This window comes from Jaculus jaculus, chromosome 5 (assembly GCF_020740685.1).
Source record: "Jaculus jaculus isolate mJacJac1 chromosome 5, mJacJac1.mat.Y.cur, whole genome shotgun sequence".
NCBI classification, from domain to species: domain Eukaryota; kingdom Metazoa; phylum Chordata; class Mammalia; order Rodentia; family Dipodidae; genus Jaculus; species Jaculus jaculus.
The window spans coordinates 5,078,101-5,099,769 of record NC_059106.1 but is presented as its reverse complement, the minus strand read 5'-3'; the positions used below and the strand labels follow the sequence as shown (position 1 = coordinate 5,099,769).

At 43.9% G+C, this 21,669-nt stretch overlaps 1 protein-coding gene across 10 annotated transcripts in view; it reads right to left on the bottom strand.

Moving 5' to 3' along the window:
- Wac (WW domain containing adaptor with coiled-coil) overlaps window positions 1-15,356 on the bottom strand; it is a 73,496-nt gene extending 58,140 nt beyond the window's left edge. For 4 of the 10 annotated variants that reach the window (XM_045149454.1, XM_045149455.1, XM_045149456.1 and 1 more), the window contains exons 1-3: window positions 14,499-14,596; window positions 14,047-14,083; window positions 11,866-12,079 (exon numbers count right to left, since the gene is read on the bottom strand). In XM_045149454.1, coding sequence (XP_045005389.1) covers window positions 11,866-12,079; window positions 14,047-14,083; window positions 14,499-14,539 — 292 coding nt within the window. In that variant the 5' untranslated portion in view covers window positions 14,540-14,596. Of the gene's footprint in view, window positions 1-11,865; window positions 12,080-14,046; window positions 14,084-14,498; window positions 14,597-15,140 lie in introns of those variants that run through there. The other 6 variants (XM_045149457.1, XM_045149463.1, XM_045149459.1 and 3 more) reach the window with 5 other exon arrangements.
- Window positions 15,357-21,669: the final 6,313 nt, after the last annotated feature.

Here is a 21,669-nt window from a genome sequence, read left to right as displayed (position 1 = left end):
CTGAGAAAAGAGAAGCTTGGAAAAGACAGAAGCAGGTATCTGGTAGGACTACCATCAGTCCCAGAGTTAAGGACCCTCCTGAGCCCAGCCTGTGTTTAACCTCCTGGTCACCTCACCCTCAGCCCAGATCTCTGACACATGGAGAAGACCAACTCAGGCTAGCTGAGCAGGCCACGTACCGGGATAACACAGAAAGGTGTTGGAGTCAAGTACAGTGTATCAGTCACTTTCTTGTTGCTGGGATAAAATACCCAACCAACATCAACTTATGGAAAGAAAAGGGTTTAATTTCAGCTTACAGTTTCAGGGGGAAGTTTCATCGTGATGAGGAAAACGTAGCAGGAGTGCTCAGCTGGCATCACATCAGCAGGGAAGGAGTAGAAAGAACATGGCAAGCAGGGCTGGGATATAACAATCAATGCCCAGCTCTAGTGACACACTTCCTCCAGCAAGGCTCCACCTCCCAAAGGTTCCACCTCCCAAAGGTTCCACAACCCTGTGAAACAGTGACACCAGCTGAGGATGAAGCATTAAAACAGATGAAGCTATCGGGGACATTTTATATCCAAACCACCGAAGCGCAATCTGTTCTCAACATGCAGCATGACTGGGGTCTACACGTCATCTAAGAGCATCAAGCAGAGCACAGCCACCTTCCAACAAGTTGCAGTTAAGGACAACCAAAGAGCTGTAATCCATTTCCATCTCTATCCTAAACTTCCAGTTAAGTTATTTAATAGCAAGTACAAGGGTTGAGGATAGTGCATGGGTTCAACGCCTAGTACCTTCTTTTTTCGTTTTGGTTTTCTGAGGTAGGGTCTCACTGTAGCCCAGGCTAACCTGGAATTCACTATGCAGTCTCAGGCTGGCCCTTAACTCACAGTGATCCCTAAGTACTGGGATTAAAGGCATGTACCACCATGCCCAGTTCCCTAGAACCATTTTTAAAGGGGCAATGCAATTATCTAAAGTAAGGACTGTTTGAGTTTGAGGCCAGTCTAGGCTGAAGTAAGTTTCAGGTCAGTCAGGGCTGGTCAGGAGTTTTGTAGTTGCACTAGCCACATTTCAAGCACTCAATAGGCTCCTGCAGTGAGTGGTGATGGCAGACATCTGAGAAACAGTAACAGAAGAGATGCACCAAAAACAACTACAATTACAACTTTCCTGGTTAGTCTAATTAATCAGATTCATAAAAATACAAGCTACTATAAAAATTAAAAGCAAGCCACGTGTCGTGACACACACCTTCAATCCCAGCACTCGGGAGGCAGAGGTAGGAGGATCACCGTGAGTTCAAAGCCACCCTGAGACTACATAGTGAATTCCAGGTCAGCCTGAGCTAGAGTGAGACCCTACCTCAAAAAAACAAAATTAATTAAAATAAATTAAAATTAAAAGCAGAACATCAAAAATACAACAGTTGGGCTGGAGAGATGGCTTAGCGGTCAAGGGCCTTCCTGAGAAGCCCAAGGACCCGTGTTCTACTCTCCAGACAACCCCCTTAGCCAGGTGAGGCAAGTGAAAGGTTGCACATGACCACTAGGTGGCACACACTGGCAATTCTCTCTCTCCTATCTTAAAAAAAAGCTAAACAGTAGATGAAACGAACATGTTTTAAATATAATTGGTGTTCTGAAGAACACACCAAAGTACTGTCCCATAAAGTGCATAGAAAAACCATCTAAGTAACTACTATTTAAAATAGAAGCAAAGCATAGGTCAGGAATTTTAAAGAGAAGAGTCAGAAGCACAAAAGGTGCAGAGACCAGTTATGGTGGCACACATCAATCCAAACATGTGGGAGGGCCAAGACAGGTTTAAGATTTAAGAACAAAAGAGAGTAAGTTGGAATAGAAGTGCAGATAGAAGGAGATACCCATCCCAATGGATATATCTACTTATAAATATGATAACTAGACAATGGATGCCTTCAACACAAGACAGTCAGCTGGCTACCTAATGTGCAGACAAATCATAATACTATCCATAAATCCCGTAAGAAAATCCAGAAGACAATTCCTTAAAGTTTAAAACTACACATTAACACATGACCTGACAAACATCATTCTAATGTCCAGATTCCTAACGAGGTAAATTTCAGAGTTTCTTCCTGTTTTAAGTATTTATTTTATGTGCACTGAACTTGGTGGCACACACCTTTAATCTCAGCACTTGGGGGGCCGAGGAAGGAAGACTGCTGTGGATTCAAGGTCGGTCTGGGCTAGAGGAGACCCTACCTAATACAAACTACTTATTTGCATGTGTGTATGAGTCCTCCAGAGCCTCCTGCCACTGCAAATGAATGCTAGATGCCAGCACTACTACTTCTTGCACCTGCTTCATTTGAGGGCTGAGGAACTGAATCCAGGCCAGCAGGATTTGCAAACACACACCTTTGACCAATTAGTAATCTCCACAGCCCCTCAGTGTTCCTCCTATGAGCTGCAGTTTATAAATTGTATTATAAATTAAGAATTTTATTTATTTAAAATTCTGTTTTCAAGGCTCTATACCCTACGTAAGATTTCAGGGTAATTCAGATGAAGACAAGTAAGCTGTCACATGAAGCAGCCAGTTACCATTTCTCTACACTTACCTTTTTTGTAAACACCCACATCCCCAAAGTTGGTGAATGACAAGTTCTAGATATGGATCGATATCCACCCAGTGTTTCTGCAGCTTCCCTCAAATAGCTCTTGAATGCCAAACTACTCACAATTTGCTTTTTAACTCAAGAGAAGCAGTTAGAACCAAGCAGATATGACTTGATACTAATTCCTATTTCTCAGGAGTGCACAGCATATAAAATTCAAGCAGAGGGAGACAGCTTAGCAGACAGTGGCCTGCAAAGCCAAAGGACCCAGGTTTGATTTCCCAGGACCCACGTAAGCCAGATGCATAAAATGGTACTCGTGTCTGGGGTTCATCTGCAGTGACTGAAGGCCCAGGCTTGTCCATTATCTCTCTATATCCGCCTCTTTCTCTCATAAATAAATAAAATAAAAATGCAGGTGGAGACAGGAGGATTACCATGAGTCCAAGACCAGCCTGGGCTATATAAAGCCTGCAGGTCTAGGTTCAACTCATCAGTCCCTATATAAAGCCAGATAGATGCACAAAGTGGTACACGCATCTAGAATTTGTGGCAAGAGATGCTAACTACCGGATATACTAACAATCTCAACATTTTTCATCTATGTACTTCTTGAAGTGCCATAAAATTGTGGGCACTGTTCTAGACAGGAAGACACACGGCAGACGGAATTCACTACTCATTACTACTCTGGTGGAGCTTATACCCTACAGGACGCCAGCAGACAACAGTGGAAACAGACAGTTTTGTTTTAACAGTTTGAAAAGCACAGATCTGGGCTGGAGAGATGGCTTAGAGGTTAAGCCGCTTGCCTGCAAAGTGTAAGGATGCATTGTCAACTCCCCAGAACCAAAGTAAGCCAGACGCACATAGTAATACATGCTTTTGGAGTTCATTGGCAGTGGCTCAGAGGCACTGGTTCACCCATTCTCTCCCTCTAACAAATAAAATATTGAAAAAAATTTTAAAAAGCAGCATACACTTTTTCAAATACTTGGTATTTCAAGGAATGACAAATTTTCACTTGCACCTCTGCACAATTTCACGTTTCAGAAATACCAGCTGCACCCAGCTGAATAAAATGGCACAGAAATTCAAACATCTACCAGTTCTTCAGATAACTTGAGTCATCAACATTCAGTATTACAACTGTTCATCTGATTTCAGATAATCCTCCATCCATCATTTGATATTAACTCACAAGCTACAGAACCCTGCCAATGGATGCTCACAAGAAAATATCAAGACTATCAAGATAAAGTGACATTTATTATAATGTTAAAGTACTTCTTAGCTAGTAAATATATAAACATGCTACAGTTTTAATCAGGTTCTTCTTTTACGAATTTGTTACTCAATTATTTTTTGAGTACTTTGCTCCTGAATTCCTCTTCCACTGTAACCTGTTATGCAATGTTGCAAACCTGATGGCTTTTAAGAACCCATGACATGTTATAGCAGAGTAACTGTTTCAATAACACATATCTTGTTATAGCAGAATAAGTGTAACAAGCATCAGGTTACAAAAGGTTTAAAAAGAAAGAAAACATGGAAAAGGGTACCTGGGAGAGGCTCAGCAGTAACAGAGTGTGCTGCACAAGTACTTGTAATCCCAGGGCTAAGGGGGGTGAAGACAGAATTGTTGATGCGTACTGGTCAAAAGGCAAGTTCCAGGTACAGTGAAAGACTGTCTCAAGAAAAGAAAGTGGAAACAGCAAAGATAGCTCAGTGGAAGGCGCTGCTATAGCAAAACCTGCTGGCCCAAGGCTCAATTCCCCAAAACCTCTGTGAAGTCTGATGCACAGAGAGGCACATGTGCCTAGAGTTCATTTGCAGTGGAAAGAGCCTTGACATGCCCATTCTCTCTCTCAAACACATAAATATACTTGGGGGGAAAAAGTGGAAGACAATTAGCAGACATTCAGCGTCCTCCTCTGGCCCCTGTGTATGTGCCATGTAAGATGCATACATTTTACACACACGTATAACGAAAAGAAAATGAAGGAAAAGAAAAAAGACAGAGAACAATGATAAGTAACAGTTAAAAGGGAAAAGGGCAGGGAAGGTTTCTTGAAGGGAAGCAAAAGTATATTCCAGGAGAACATACAAAAAGATCATCCCAGAAGGGGGACATGTGTAGAACCCTCAAGGCATGAACAATTTTTTGTTTCAGGGCCAGCATGAAAAGGAGTGCAAACAGGGGGAGAGTGGCTGAGGAGGCGAAACAAAAGCTGAGAAACTAAACAAACAGGACCTTTAAATAACTTGTAAGTGACGCCTCAGTGATGTGAGCTGACAGCATTTTAACAGGATCACTGTGGCTACTGTGTGGAGAAAGAAGTATATGGAGCAAAAAGGAAGAAACCATTCAGGGGAATCTTATACATTCATGGTAGAAGATAGTATCAAGAACTAAAATGATCATATTCTAAGTATTGAGAAGTGACTGCACTTGATATACATACAATAAAAGCAGAAATAGGGCTGGAGAGATGGCTTAAGCACTGGCCTGTGAAGCCTAAGGACCCCAGTTCAAGGCTCAATTCCCCAGAACCTACATTAGCCAGATGCACAAGGGGGCACATGTATCTGGAGTTCTTTTGCAGTGGCTGGAGGCCCTGGTGCACCCATTCTCAACCTCTCTCTCTCTCTCTCTCTCTGTCACTCTCAAATAAATAAATAAGAATTTTTTTAAAAAAATTTAAGTAGAAAAAAATTATGTGCCAGTTTTGGTGGCGCCTGTCTTTTATTCCAGCACTCAGGAAGCTGAGGAAGGAGGATAGCCATGAGTTGAGACCAGCCTGAGGCTACAGGGTCCTGAGTACCAGGTCAGCTTGGACTAGAGCGAGACTCTGTGCACACACACAGTATAGTTAAAACACTAGCTTTCCTGTTACATTTTAAGTTAGTAAACTAAAAGATGTTAATCAGGAACAAGGTTTATTGATCTATTTCAAAAGATCAGACGAGGGCTGGAGAGATGGCTTAGCGGTTAAGCGCTTGCCTGTGAAGCCTAAGGACCCCAGTTCGAGGCTCGGTTCCCCAGGTCCCACGTTAGCCAGATGCACAAGGGGGCGCATGCGTCTGGAGTTCGTTTGCAGAGGCTGGAAGCCCTGGCGCGCTCATTCTCTCTCTCCCTTTATCTGTCTTTCTGTGTCTGTCGCTCTCAAATAAATAAAATTAAAAAAAAAAAAAGATCAGACGAAAAACATACAAGGGCTTTGAAAATTATCAAGTATCAAATAAACCCCCTAAAAAATCGACTGTTCATGAAATATAAGGCACAAAATACCTGCCTTGGATTGTAGTGACTGAGAATCAGCGTCCCCACACTCAGCAGTGTCCCAATGCTCCAGCTCACCGTCATCTTTGCTCTACCATAAGCCAGTGCTAACCCTCCACAACCAGTTCTGCTCCACAGAAAACAACTCACAGATTCTAACAGCAAAAACAACAATTATAAACCAAATCACCCTAAGTACGCTACAACAAAAAGTGCTTATCCAGCAAAGTAGACAACAGTTCAATTAAGACTGTCTTAAATGGCCAAAGCGAACCATTCCAAAGTACTTAGTTTGCTTTTTGGAGGTCTCACTCTAGCCCGGGCTGACCTGAAACTGAAAACTTGAAAAGCCCAGGCCTTTCAAGTGCTAGAATTAAAGGTGTGTGCCACCCTAACCCCCCAGAGTGCTGGATTAAACCAAAACACTTTCACTGTAATAAAGAAAAAACATTAAACCATACATGACATGTAACTAATTCTCTACACATACTATCTATGTTGAAGTGAGGTGCTGATGAGAAGCTGTAAGAGAAAAGACTGGGGTCAAGTATCGCAGCGGACATGCACAATGACATGCACACACAGTTTTCTAAAATAAAGAAACCTCAAGAGTTAATTCTCATCCTCTCTTTCTCGCTCTATACTAGCAAATGAAATTAAAAAAAAAAAAAAACTAAGGTAAAAATTCAATACAAGACTGCTGTTATGAACCAGTATTTGGGAAATGCAGGAAAGAGGAAGAGGGTTCAAGAACAACCTCACCAGCACACATCAACTGTACTAATGTCTATATCCTGGCTTTGACATGGTACAATTACTAGGCAGGACATAATCACTAAGGTAAGTAAAATAATGATGTTAAGAAAATAAAAGTAAAGTTTACAACCAAGTATATAAATGTTAACATATCAGCTCTCAATATACCCAAATGAGCCAGGTATTGTGATGCACACCTTTGATCCCAGTACTTGGGAGGCAGAGGTAGGAGTATTGCTTTGAGTTTGAGGACACCCTGGGATTACAGAGTGAGTTCCAGGTCAGCCTGGGCTACAGCAAGAACCTACCTTGCAAAAACAAAAAAATCAGTAAGTGCTTGCAAGGCACACACTTTGCCAACTGAGACATCTTCCCAGCTCACATTTTTTTTTACACTACCTCTTACCGGAGAAATGGGAGATAGGGGGCAGATATCCCCCAAGAGACTGACTGTGGTTATGAGGAAAGTTTAAAGAACCCCTAGAAAGATACCACCCCCTCATTCCTAAGATCATCTGTAAGTTATTCTTGAGATGCTGGTAAAATTATTTATACATTTTACGAACAACAAGAACAGACCCATCAGTGGTGGAGCACTCGTCTAACTCTAGCACTTGGAAGGCTGAGAGAGGAAAACGGTGATTTTGAGGACAGCCAGGGATACAGAGATGCTGTCTTAAAACAGTAAAAATTCATGCAAGTATAAATATGTGTTCATATTTAAGAGGTCTAGGTGACAGGTGACTCTTAAAAAAACATACTTACATACATGATTTTACCTTGTGAATTTTGCTTTGGGTTACTTTTAAATGTATAGCTGTCATCTATTATGTTTAGAAATCAGAATACATAAAAATGAAAGGTTTCTTGATGAAATAAGTTATGAATTCACATAATCTTTAACTTAGAATAATCTACAGTCACTTTAATAAAAATCTCCCTGGAAACTGTACATGTCAGATTGTATCATTATCTTAATAGGAGTGCTTTTGGGACTTAAAACAAAAAATCTCCCTTAACCCTCCCATCTTTTGGGGATGTTTAGAGAGTCTCGTTATATAACACGTCTATTCCTTGTGTGGTGGGCTCGAGAGTTGGCTCAATGGTTAAAGGTGGTTGCTTGCAAAGCCTAACACACGGGGTTTGATTGCCCATCACACAGGCAAAGATGCACAAGTGGCATGTGCAGTGGCAGGATGTTCTGGTGCGCCCACACTATGCCTGTCTATCTCTGCCTCTCCCAAATAAATTATTAAAAAAAAAAAGAAGGTTTGATTGCAACTGGCCATCCTCCTGCCTCAGCCACTCAAGTACTATAATTATAGGCTTTTGCCACCATGCCTGGCTTAAATCTCTGCCTTCTTACAGTCTATTTTTATCCTTCCTGGTATTTTTCAGAAAAACTCAAGATGCCAAGAAGGAAAGCAAGTGTAGTGTAATATCTGCAAAGCCTAAGCCTAAGGAAAACAAACACACTGTACAAATTTCACACTTGTTTAACACTTTGTAAATTCAAGTTACAAGTCATGGCACACTGTAAGGATCACCATGAGTCCAAGGCCACCCTGAGACTACATAGTGAATTCCAGGTCAGCCTGAGCTAGAGTGAGACCCTACCTCAAAAAAACAAAATGAAAAAACAACTTTAAAATGAAGAAATCTGAGCCTAACCCTAGTACTCTGGAGGCTGAGGTAAGGGATCACTGTGAGTCAAGGCCAGCCTGAACTAAAGAGAGAAGCAGCCTTAAGAAAAGTCAGGTGGGCCAGGCGTGGTGGTGCACTTGGGAGGCAAAAGTATGAGGATTGCCGTGAGTTCGAGAATACCCTGAGACTACATAGTTAATTCCAGGTCAGCCTGGGCCAGAGTGAGACCCTACCTCAAAAAACAAAACAAAGCAAAAAAAAACTCAGGTTAGGGGCAGGGAGGCGAATACCTTTACTCCCAGCACTTGGAAGGCAGAGGTGAGTGGATCACTGTGAGTTCAAGTTCTCCCTGAGACTACACAGTGAATTCCAGGTCAGCCTGGGCTAAAGAAAGACCCTATCTTTGAAAACAAACAAACAAACAAACAAACAAATTGAAGTTCAATGAACAATGTAGGAACTACTCTTACAGTTATTTTATAGCACATATTATCCAACTCCAATAATTGTCCATAAAAGCTTGCAATCTGCATTTATTTATTTACATATATTTGAATTCATATTTAGAGATTTAAAAAAACCCAAGGGAATGGGCTGGTGAGATGGCTCAGCAATTTAAGGCACTTGCTTGCAAAGCCTGACAGCCCAAATTCAATTCCCTTGCACCCACATAAAGCCAGATGCACAAAGTGGCACATGAGTCTGGAGTGCACGTTCAGCAGCAGGAACCCCTGGCATGCCCACACTCACTCGGTGTTTCTGTCTCCATTTCTCATAAATAAGCAAATCCAAGGGAACATATAATAGCTGTAATAAAACAATACACTTGGTTGCACACACTACTACTAATAAGAAAAATATTTCAATGACTAATCATCTAAGTACTAACTAGGAATCATTATTCTGCATCACAACTCACAAGAGAAATACTACAAATTGTGAAGCCCTACCTCAAAAAAACAAAAAACAAAACAACAACAACAAAAACATACATACTAATTCAAAACCAGCCTGAGCCACATAGCAAGAACGTGAAAACAATCAATAAGCCTGGAGAGATGGCTTAGCAGTTGAGGCACCTGGGTTTGATTTTCCAGTGACCACATAAGCCAGATGCACAAGGTGGCACAGGCACCTGGAGTTTGTGTGGAGTGGCTGGAGACCCTGGTGTGCCCCATCTCTCTCTGCCTCTTTCTCTCAAATAAATAAAATACAAAACTAAGTAAATAAATTAGATATATGTTTGTATACACAAAAACACAGAATTAACTTCAAAGATGAACTCCAAACTCTAGAATAGAGGTACCACATTTTATGATATCACTCCTTCACTGGAGAAAACAGTATAGCAAAAATGGAGTTACAGGATCAGGTTCCAGAACAAGACAGATAAGCAGCTAGAAAGCAAATTAACAAGTGGGGCCTATAGGAAGAAAGAGGGGTATAATAGTATAACCTTCTTAAAAACAAATTTTAAAAAAGGCGGGGCCTAATTCATAAGTTACTAAATCAGAAAAGTAAGTAATATCAGCAAGTACAAAGAAAAAGAAAATTAAAAGCCCAATAAATCCACATATGAAGGGAAAATGAAAAGCAAAGTTAAGAAAAACAGAAAAAAGCATGCAGTTAAACCATCACTTGCTCTCAAGAGGCAGTGTTTTAAGAATACTTCAAAGCCAAAGATGCCAATTTAGCCTGAGTCCAGGAGTAACAGTACTATGAGGCCAATATTGAATAAATAAGCAACGGGATTTTGGATGGACTATTGCACCTGCAGTGCATTTGCTCAAGTTTCCTTGAGTGTCTAGCATAACTTTTTCCCAGGTCTGATGAAGTCAACCTGTTAACAGTGAGAATGTAAAAGCCTATTTGCAGGGTAAATTGCTATAATCCCACTCTATCACAGTCTCCAAAATGGTTCAGAGAAAGAAAATACACTGCAGCTAGCACTTGGAATTAAATCCACTTTAAGAATGATCCATCAACAGTACTACCTAAGGTTATATCTAATTCAAGAAATTCATACATAAAATTGAAAATATTAATATTTTTACTACCCAAGGGCTTTTAGCACTTTAATAACCAAACCTACCTGCAACTTTTACAAACGTGGATTAGCTGTGTAAGTAGCACAAAGCTATAGATATATTGAACAGAGAACTATTTCCTCCCATCCAATTATACAAATCATTCCATCCCAATGCAATCTTCTGACCAATAATAATATCCTCAACCAAGAAATTATGTAGGAGCCGGGCATGGTGGCACACGCCTTTTATCCCAGCACTCGGGAGGCAGAGGTAGGAGGATCGCCATGAATTCGAGGACACACTGAGACTACAGAGTGAATTCCAGGTCAGCTCAGGCTAGAGTGAGACCCTACCTCGAAGAAAAAAGAAAGAAATTATGTAGCAGCCAATGTTTCTCAATATATGATCACACTGAGTTTAGCTGATTCTATCCTAAGAAGCAAAATCAAAATCAGATAAAAGTAATAAAACAGAAGACACAAACTATCTTCTAAAAGTTAGCAAAGACAGTGAGCAGCTTGTTATCAGGAGAAGACAAAAGCCACATGATATTCTACCCAGGATTCCTTTAGGCTTTCAACTTACATTGTGTAACTCAAATGCTTAACAGCTACTTAAACAATCTGAGATCTTATAATGGAAGAACGCACGTTTTAATTACCTTGGTGAAATTAGTTTATTCCTTCATGTAGATTTCATTTATTTGAAAGCTAGAGCAAAGGGGGATGGGCGTGCCAGGGCCTTCAGCTGCTGCAAATCAACTCTAGGCACATGCGCCACCTTGTGCATCTGATTTACATGGGTCCTGGGGAACAGAACCTGGGTCCTTTGGCTTTGCAGGCAAGTGCCTTAACCACTACTAAGCCATCTCTCTAGCCCTTAATGTAGGCTTTAAAAATGAAATGTTATTTTAATAAATTTATTTAACTTAGTTTTCAGCCGTACAACAAAGAGCGTAAGGTAATCCCTGAAGGATTATCAGCACTGTGGAAACAAAATGAGATCAATGTAATCATCTTCAGCTACACAGCAAGTTTGAGACCAGCCTAGGCTACAAGAGGCTGACTCAAAAAAAAAAAACAAAACAACAACAAAAAAAAAAAACCAGAAGCTAACTTAAAAAGTTGAGCAACTCAATGAAACTATGTTACATTAACAAGGCTCTACAGACAATCTCTTATTTTTAAATATGTAATTTATCATTACAATTAGGTAAGATTTGAACCCCTTAGGAAATAATCTGAAACAATGATCTCAAACTGAAATCTTTACCTAAAAAACAAAAGTTTCTAGAGAGAGATGTCTAACATCTCTCTCATAATTAGTAAACATTTAATGAACTGTACCCACAAATGCATTCCCTTCTACTAGACGCTAGAGTTTACGCTTTTGTTAATATCATTTCCCTGCAGTAACTCACGAATGAAAAAAAGGTACAAAATTGATGACACACACACACACACAGCAGCTTTCTCATACAGAAAACCTTGCATACATTATTTTATAGAGACCTACTGTAAAGCCAAATACATGCTAAAGATAAAAAGAAAGCTACTCACCACCTTCCCTCTCTCTAACTCTGTGAGTATGCACATTTTTGGCCTTATTGTGGCCTGTGCTGTCACTGTATTTGTTTTCAGGGCTATCAGATCTCCGCAACATTTTATTTGGTGGTGAAGGATCTGCGGCGTCTCGCATCTTTTCATGTCTGTGATCACCACTACTGGGGTGACTCTTTGATGAATATTTAAGTGCCTGAAAAACATCACCCCCCCAAAGATAGAAAAAAATTAAACCTTTAAAATCAACTCCCTAAAGTTTAAGTTACATGTTTTGGAATATAACTTCACTTAGTTTTATGAATTTATATCAGTAAATTAAAATATCATTTCAGTTTTGACCCTATGCAAACAGGATTCAGACGCTTAAGAGTTACCTGCCCAACTCCTGTTACCAAGTGTAACCAAAAAGAAAAAAATCAAAAATCCAGGGGAACAGCTTCTCTCAAATACATTTTCTGTGAATCAAAAAAATTTTTGAAAGCCTAATGTAAAAAAAACACAGAGGGGCTGGACACATGGCTTAGTGGTTAAGGGGCTTGCCTACAAAGCCAACAGACTTCAGTTCCCCAGGACCCACATAAGCCAAGGTGGCACATGCATCTAGAGTCTGTTTGCAGTGGCTGGAAGCCCTGGTGTGCCCATTTTCCTTCTCTCTCACTCAAATAAATAAATAACAATAAATTATTTTTAAAAAGACGGGGCCTCAGCACCACACATACTTACAAAACCTAAAAGGATAACACTACTAGAGCGTACTTCTCCACTGCTGACCACAGGCACAAGTATAAATAAGCATGTTTTTGGGCCCCTATTTTTTTTAAAGATGTTACGTTTTTCAATATCTTTGATTCAAATAAAGCATTTAAGATGTAACTTAGCAATTCTTAAAGGCATGAGAAATAATGTTAAGCTATAAAACTATTGGCCAAAATACATACATGAGTCTGGTTGTGCCTCCAACAGTGGGAGGCAGAGGTAGGAGGACAGTTGTGAGACTGAGGCCAGCCTGGGACTACAGAGTAAGTTCTATCTAGATCAGCCTGAGGTACAGTGAAACCCTCAGGGAAAAACAAACAAAAAATGCATACATGAACAATGTTTCTAAGGAAGCATCCTTCAATTCAATGAAATGCCCTGAATTAAGAGCACAGTTTTATTCTACATATTTAAGATGAATATGATACACCAGTTATTTACAACTGATATTTGGGAGGCAGATTCAATAATCTTCCACATGTAAAAACGTAACAGGCAATCTTTTGCCATGGGAGAATTCATGTTCTTAACTGGTCCTTAAAACAGCTCATGCTACACAGTAATACAATTCAACTATCAGCTTAGAATGGGCTTCATTTCTTCTCAGACTGATGGTTACTGACTGTAACCCTGGCACAAGAGAGACTGAGGCAGGAGAATCATACATTTGAGACCAGCCTGGACTCTAGACATCCTGTCTCAGAAGAGAAAGGTGGGTGGATTGGTAGTGAGGGGGACCCGTTCTGTTATCCTTGAAGTGATTAGATGCGTATTTACTTCAGTTGTCCTGATACTACCAACTGTTCCTGAGCCCGTTGTCTACCACAAATTTTTAAAACCTTCACATGCAAAAAGTGCAGTTAACAAAAAAGAACCAAGGTATCCAAACCACTTACATTAGACAGAATCACCCCATTAGCCAAAGATTTAAATTTTTATGGAAGCAAAAAGTAAAAATAAGACTCTTTCACTTGCCAGGCTATCATTTGCACCAAAATAAGTAAAATCGGTTGGACATCAGTTTCCAACTGATGAAGCTCTGTAAACCACTTGGCCTTGGCCTTTCATCTGATTTTCACTACTTTACATCAGCTTTCCCAATACAAATAAGTAAATATGCCTCGGCGGTCACCTACTGCTACATCCCATCGGTTCCTTCAGGTCTTCCTGGCTGCGACTCATTCTTTCCTTACAAAGCCTGAGCTACTTCCACTTTCCCCTCAAGATATAAGTCGATAAGCCTTCTCCGAGCGCCCCTGGAACCCAACACCCCATTTGCAGCGGGCCAGGCGTGCTACCTTCGGGCTCGTCGCACCGCACGGCCTGCGCCGACTTCTGAAGCCTGTGCTCGAGTAAAGCAGTCCCTCCCTTCCCCCGCTCCCGGCCCAATGCAATCCCTCCGCCGCGGGCTCGGGCTGGTACCTGGTAAGGCTGCGAGTCCCCCCTCCGGTCGTGACAGCTGAAAAACAGTAAGGAGGGCAGTGACATGAGACATTGCGGCGGAGCAGGGACACGGGTCGTCGTCGTCGTCGTCGGGCCCCCCCACCCCGGCACGGGCCACCCCCTCCCGGCGGGCACCCGACCAAACGTACGAGCGCGGAGCCCCGACACGCGCGCGCCGCGTCGGCCCCCGGGGGGCGGGAGGGCGCCCGGGGGAACGGAGGGAGGGCGAACGAGCGCGGCGCGGCCCGGCCCCCGGCGCCCGCCCGCCCGCCCGCGCCCGCGGCCGCTCCTCCCCGCCAGCGCGATGGGATCGGGGTTAACAACAAAAATGGCGGCGCGGCCAGCTCCCGAGAAGCAGGAACAGCCCGCCGCCGCCCCCCGCCCCCGCCCCGCCGCGGCCCGGCCCGGCCCGAAACGAAAGGACAATTTACCCATCACTGAGTCTCTGCTGTTTCCTCGCATACATTACCATCAATGCCCGGCCTGTGTGTGTGTGTCGGGAGGGGGAGAGCGGCCGCGAGAGGCGGGCGGGCGGGCGGGCGCGCAGGCGGTGGCGGGCGGGCGGGCGGGCGGCAGCCCCGGTAACCAGGGCCCGGCGCGCCCTTCGGCGACTCTCAGCACCTCCCCGTTACCGACGCCGGCGTTCCCGGGCCATCTCCCTCCCGTCCCACACCAAGCTCACACTCAACCGGGGCAGCGGCGCCAACTACACGGCGGCAGCGCGAACCGGGGGGGAGGGGGGCGAGAAGACGCGTCCGGCTTAGCCCCGCCGAGAGCTGCCGCCTCCTCCGCCTCCTCTTCCTCCTGCTCCGCCGCCTCCTCCCCTCCTCCCCCCGCCGCCGCCGCCGCCGCCGCCGCCGCCGCCTGGACCTTCTGCTCCTCCTCCTCCTGCCGCCGCCGCCGCCGCCGCCGCTGGTGCCGCCGCCGCCGCTCCACCAACTACATCCGGGCAACTCGGCCGCGGCCGCGCTCGGGAAACCTCGGCAGTTTCCGCCGCACCCCTCCCCGTCCGCCTCGCCCGCCCTCCCTCTGCGCCCGCCCCGCGCGGCTCGGGAGCTCGGTCTTCGGCAAACCTCGGCTTGCTCCGGCCTTCCTCTTCCTGAGGCCCGGCTCGCCTCCCCTGCGGCCCGTCAGACCCTTTCCGGTGGCCGCTTTTCCTCACTCGTTAACACTGACCGCTACCGTTCCCACGTTTAAGGATCATCGCGCTCGGGGACCCGCTCGACGCCGGTCCCGGGACGTCCAGGCTGCGCACGGTGACAGCTGCCTTCGGGAAGACGACCGTGGGGCGCGAGGGACGCCATCGCGTACTAAATAAGGGAACCGAGGCGGCTGCGCGTGCGCCCAGAGGCGCGGCGGCGGCGGCGGCGGGGGCGGGGATGCCCCCGGGCGAGCTCCGGCCGCCGGCCCCCGCCCCTTGGCGCTCGGGCGCGGTGGTCGGAAGCCTCCCTGCACCGCTCGTGGGGCGGCGGGCGGACGGTTCCCGGGAGCGGCGCGCGGGCCGCGGCGGAAGTCGCCCGGAGCGCGGGGAGCGGCGCGCGGCCCCGGCGCTGGCCTCAGCCCGCACCCGCGGCTCGCTGGCGGTGGAGTACGGGCCCGGTGAGCACGCACGGTTCCGGGGTGCCGCTCGAAGGCCTGGGGCGGACGTTCCCCGATGGAAGGAGGGCGCTCCGCTCGGGCAGGGATGAAAACGGAGCCCGAGACTGGACGCTGCACCGACAGGATGGAACCTTCCTCGTCCTTTTAAAAAGGAAGCTCCCTCGCCCAGGTATCCTCCCCACCGAGTCTTTAGTGCCCATTTTTCTCCCCCGTGGTTCTGCCTGAGCGAAAGAATCTGAATGTGAATAAAGCTAGCAAGGGGGGGGGGCTTATAAAATGAAATCACTAGAAATTTTACTTCGGTTACATGGCGAGGAAGAAACGTCAATGACAACCAACAGTGGCTTTTTTAATGTTGATATTATGCCACTTATTGGCCCTAAACTGTGTGAGCCAACATTGAAAAGGATTGTTAGAAACATAACTGGCGGAAGGAAGAAACAAGACACGGATCAGAAAAGACCTCTTCAAAAAATAGTGTCAAAAACGGGACTAATAGCCGGGCGTGGAGGCGCACGCCTTTAATCCCAGCACTCGGGAGGCAGAGGTAGGAGGATCACTACGACTTCGAGGCTACCCTGAGGCTACATAGTGAATTCCAGGTCAGCCTGAGCTAGAGTGAGACCCTACCTCGAAAGACAAAAAAAAAAAAAAGTGACTAATTAGCCAGGCTTGGTGGCACACCCTCTTAATCCCCGCATTCTTTGCAAGCAAGAGCATTTAAGCACCAAGCCTTCTCCCTGGCCCAAATTAGCCATTCGCTGCTGCTGTTTCGAGGTCATGTCTCACTCTGGAGCGCACTCAACATCGATCAACCTCCCAAGTGCCACCATGCCTGGCTAACTTTTTTTTTAGTGTATTTGCAAGCAGAGAGAGAATGGGGGCCCTGGAGCCTCTAGCCGCTGCAAACCAACCTGATGCATGCCCTGCTTTGTGCATCTGGCTTTACGTGAGTACTAAGACATCGAACCTAATCATTAGGCTTTGCAGGCAAGCGCCTTAACTGCGGAGCCATCTCTCCAACCCTAAATTAACATTTTTTTAACTAACTTATTTTTGTTGTTGTTGTTGTTGTTAATTTTATTTATTTGAGAGCAACAGAGAAAGAGGCATATAGAGAAGGAGTACGGGCAGGCCAGGTCCTCCAGCCACTGCTAATGAACTCCAGACACTTGTGGTCCCTTGTGCATCTGGCTAACATGGGTCCTGGGGAATTGAGCCTCGAACCAGGGTTCTAAGGCTTCACAGGCAAGCGCTTAAACGCTAAACCATCTTTGCAGCCCTTAACTAACTTATTTGATACGCAATAAGTTAAATTACTGATGGGCCAAATGGAATGATGACAGGAAAAAAAACTCAAAAAAACATAACTGAAATGAAAATAGTAATTACATAGCATTATTTCTCACATCCTTGTGCCAAATATTAAGATTATTATTATCTTTGAGAACCAGTATGAGCCTATTTAATGTCCACTGAAGCTGTCAGTAACTAAAAAACATCACAAGTGTCAGGTAGAAGAGGGAGCAGAAGGAAGGGGAAGAAAGGGCTTCCACGTGAGAAGCACTGGGTCCAGATCCAAACGGTAAGTTAGAAGAGTACAAAAGTCATGTCTTTCGTCAGAAGTTTCGAAGACTGGCAGCAATATCCCATCATTTGTTTACTAACCGTCTATTTGCTAATTTTTTTTTTTTTTGCCATGTCTCATTTGTTCCAAAGCTGCACATTGGACTGAGCCCTGGAGGCAATGTTTCAGGCATTATGCAGGTGATCATCACTATTCCATATTTGCAAATTTCACTAACCGATAATGCGTATTCGTGCTCCCAGCATACATTTACTTGAAAGCAAAGTGATTTTCACTAGCCTGACACCTGTGTTGCCAGCTGAGATTGAACATTGCAACACCGTCCTTCAGCTCTCACACTGTAAGCAACTGTCCTTCTCACGTATTTAATGTTTTTTACAAGTTTTGTGATTTTTTAAAAAACATTATTTATTTATTTATTTGATACAGAGAAAGAGGCAGAGAGAATGGGTATGCCAGGACCTTCAGCCACAGTAAATGAACTCCAGATGTATAAGCCTCCTTGTGTATCTGGCTTACCTGGGTCCTGGAGAATCAAACCGGAAACCTTTGGCTTTGCAGGCAAATGCCTTAACTGCCAAGCCATCTCCAGGCTAACTTTTGTGATTTTTGTATGGGTAATTTTCCTGGTTTAAGTGCCCTCCAGAGCTAGTGCTTAAATACCACTTAGTATTTCTAAGGTAAGGTAGTTTTCATCCAAGTTTATCATTACTGCTTTTGGCCCTAAGCTTCCTGTTAAGTAATTATTTTCAACAATGTACTTTCAAACAAATGTAAAACAAGCTTACATATTTATCTGTTGGTGAAAACCAAAAGCCTACCTTGTTCTTAACCTAGTAGCAGTCATTGTACATGATGACTTTATTACAACTGCCACGCCAGCCATGGTGGCCCACGCCTTTCATCCCAGCATTCAGGGAGGCAGAGGTAGGAGGATCGCCATGAGTTCGAGGCCACCCTGAGAATACAGAGTGAATTCCAGGTCAGCCTGGACTAGAGTGAGACCCTACCTCAAAAAAACAAAAAAAATAATAATAATAAGCCACAAATATCAGAACATAGGTTACGTTAAGGGACAAACTCATTACCCATCTTAGATAAAACCTTTGACAATACCATCATTCCTTTTCTCCTTAGCTGCCTAAACTAAATTTCTACATTTTACTACAGCAAATTATCTACTGCAACAAAGCAGTAGAAATTGGCAGTAGAAAAACATTCAGTCTGGGATCCCAGTCTGTGGCATGGTGCCACCCATATGCAGGGTGCATATGCCCTCCTCAGTCACCCTTTCTTCAAACACCGTCACAGACACACCCAGAGGTACATATCCTAGAAAATTCCAAATGCAGTCAAGCTGACAATGAAAATCCACCATCACATCATCCTACTTCCACCCTGCAACTTATTCTGCAAGTACTTACTACGCACCCACCCCGTGCTGAGAATACATCAGTGAGAAATTTACCCTCCTCAGCTTTTTTTTTTTTTTTTTCCGTTTTTCTTTCACAGGATCTCCTTTTGTAGTCTAGGCTGGATTGGAATTTGATAATATATTCCAGGCTGCTGTCTAAATCATGATCCTCCTGCCTCAGCCACCCACGAGCTGTGAAAACAGGCATGGGCCACGTGCCCAGCTTTTCAATCTTACAGTCTAGCAGGGGAAAAAGGCATAAAGTTAAGAGTTGTTACAATACTAAGTGGTAAAGAAAATAGCCAGGTGAAAGGAAATTTTGGATTAGGGAGTCATGTTTTCTAATAGGGTTCTTATTGAGCATATGACATTTGAGCAAAAACTTGTCAGTAAAGGAAAAGCCAGCTGAACGTATAAACAGGAACATTCCTGGTAAAGGGAATAGCTAAAGCAAAGATCTCAAGCCACGAGTGTGTCTCATGTGCTCAAGAATGGGAGAGAGAGAGAATGGGGCGTGGTGGTGCACACCTTTAATCCCAGCACTCAGGAGGCAGAGGTAAGAGGATCGTCGTGAGTTCAAGGCCAGCCTGAGACTGCATAGTGAATTATCACAGGTCAGCCTGTGGTAGAGCAAAACCCTACCTCAAAAAACCAAAAAGAAGTCTTTTTCTGGGCTGAAGTGATAGTAGTTAAGGTGCTTGACTGTGAAGCCTCAGGACGCAAGTTTGATTCCCTAGTATCCATGTAAAGCCAGATGCATCTGGAATTCATTTGCAGTGGCTAGAGGCCCTAGTGTATGTGTTCTCTCTCTGTGTCTATGTCTGTCTGTCTGTCTTTCTCTCTCTCTCTCTTTCTGTCTCTCTCAAATAAATTTTTGTTTGTTTGTTTGTGTGTTTGTTTTTCGAGGTGGTGTCTCACTCTGGTCCAGGCTGACCTGGAATTAACTCTGTCATCTCAGGGTGGCCTTGAACTCATGGCAATCCTCCTACCTCTGCCTCCCGAGTGCTGGAATTAAAGGCGTGCGCCACCACGCCCGGCTCAAATAAATAAATTTTTAAAAAATTAGAAAAATGGTTCAGTGGTTAAGGTGCTTGCCTGCAAATCCTAATGACCCATGTAGATCCAGTTACACAAAGTGGTGCATGCATCTGAAGTTTGTTTGCAGTAGCTAAAGGCCCTGGCATGCTGATTCATAATACATATATATGTATATGAAATGTTGGATGAGGCCACACGTCTGTAACTTCAGAGGCCCCCTGAGGCTTGCTGACCCATGGCATTTCCAGGTTCAGGAGAGACACTGTCTCAAGGAAATGCATGGTCGAACACTGGAGAAGTACTCCTCAAGCTCTGCCTGCACGCGCTCTTGAATCTGCATGTACACATTAACACATCACACCACATGCTCTGTACCACATGTATGCAAAGAAAAGTATTTAAATGTTTTTTAAGCAATATTTTTTAATCACCCTTAAAGACCAAAAAAAAAAGGCAGCAATTAGCCAGGCATAGTATTGCATACTGTAATCCCAGCACCTGAGACCTGAAGCAGAACGATTGTGAGTTTCAGGCCAGTATGGCCCTGACTCAAAAACATTATTATTAGAAAGTAGGGGAGGGGAGGGAGGGAATTACCATGGGATTTTTTTATAATCATGGAAAATGCTAATAAAAATTTTTTAAAAAAAGAAAGTAATTTGTGCTGGGCATGATGGTGCATGTCTTTGATCCCAGCACTTAGGAGACAGAAGTAGGACAACCACTTTGAGGTTGAGGCCAGTCTAAGACTACAGAATGAGTTCCAGGTCAGCCTGGGCTAGAAAGAGACCCTACCTTGAAAAACAACAACAACAAAAACTTAATTTCTGATGAAGCATCATTAGAGAATGAGAAAAAGATTGTATACACCATGTAGGCCAAGTAGTCATCCAAAATAGATCATAAATTCAGGCAATCCCTAAGAAAAAGCAAAATGATATGCTGGGAAATGTATTCAACACAAAAGAAAGTAAAGGAGGAATTGGACAGTAGGCAACAGCAAATGAGAAGTGCTGCTTATTATACTAAATGAAAATGATTAACTTCAACGACAGAGAAATTGTCAGAGTTGACTTTTTTTCCTCTAAATGCTCTAAGTTGGACCTGTCTACAGGAGACTAATTTTGAAGCCAAAGAAAAAAATTTGTTGGAATTGAAAGGATAATGTCTAGGTATTTTTTGTGCTGCTTTAGAAGATACTGGAGGCCTAGAGAGATGGTTTCATGGTTAAGGCACTTGCCCATGAAGCCTCGGGACCCGTGTTTCACTCTCCAGATCCCACGTAAGCCAGATGCACAAGGTGAGGCAAGCACACGAGTGTCTGAAGTTTGTTACTGGCTGGAGATCCTGGTGTGCCAGTTCTCTCTCGCTCTCCTCGGACTTTGTATGATGAGAACTGCTGTCCCACAAGACAGCACCTTGTGTTGGATCTTCCAGAGAGCAAAACCATCCTTCAAAAATAAAGGAAGGAACCAGGTGAGGTGGCGCGTCCCTTTAATCCCAGCACTTAGGAGGTAGAGCTAGGAGGATCGCAGTGAGTTTGAGGCTACCCTGAGACTACATAATGAATACAGGTCAGCCTGGGCTAGAGAGAAACCCTACCTTGAAAATAAAATTGAAAAATAAGTAAATAAAGGAAGGGCTAGGGAGATGCTCAGCATTTAAAGGTGCTTGCTTGCAAAGTCTGAGTTCAGTTCCTCCATATCCACATAAAGCAAGATACACAAAGTGTCATATTCATCTGGAGTTAATTTGCAGTGGCAGGAGGCCCTCTTTCTCTCCCACACACAATCTCTACTTGCAAATAAAAATATTTAAAATAAAACACTGAAGAAATTGAAGATGTAAAGACCTCTATGCTTATGGATCATCAGAAAATTAGGAGGGTGGTGGGAGGAGATTGTGATCATGGCATATTGTATGTGTATGGAGGTTGTCAATAAAAGTTTACAAAAGAGAAAGT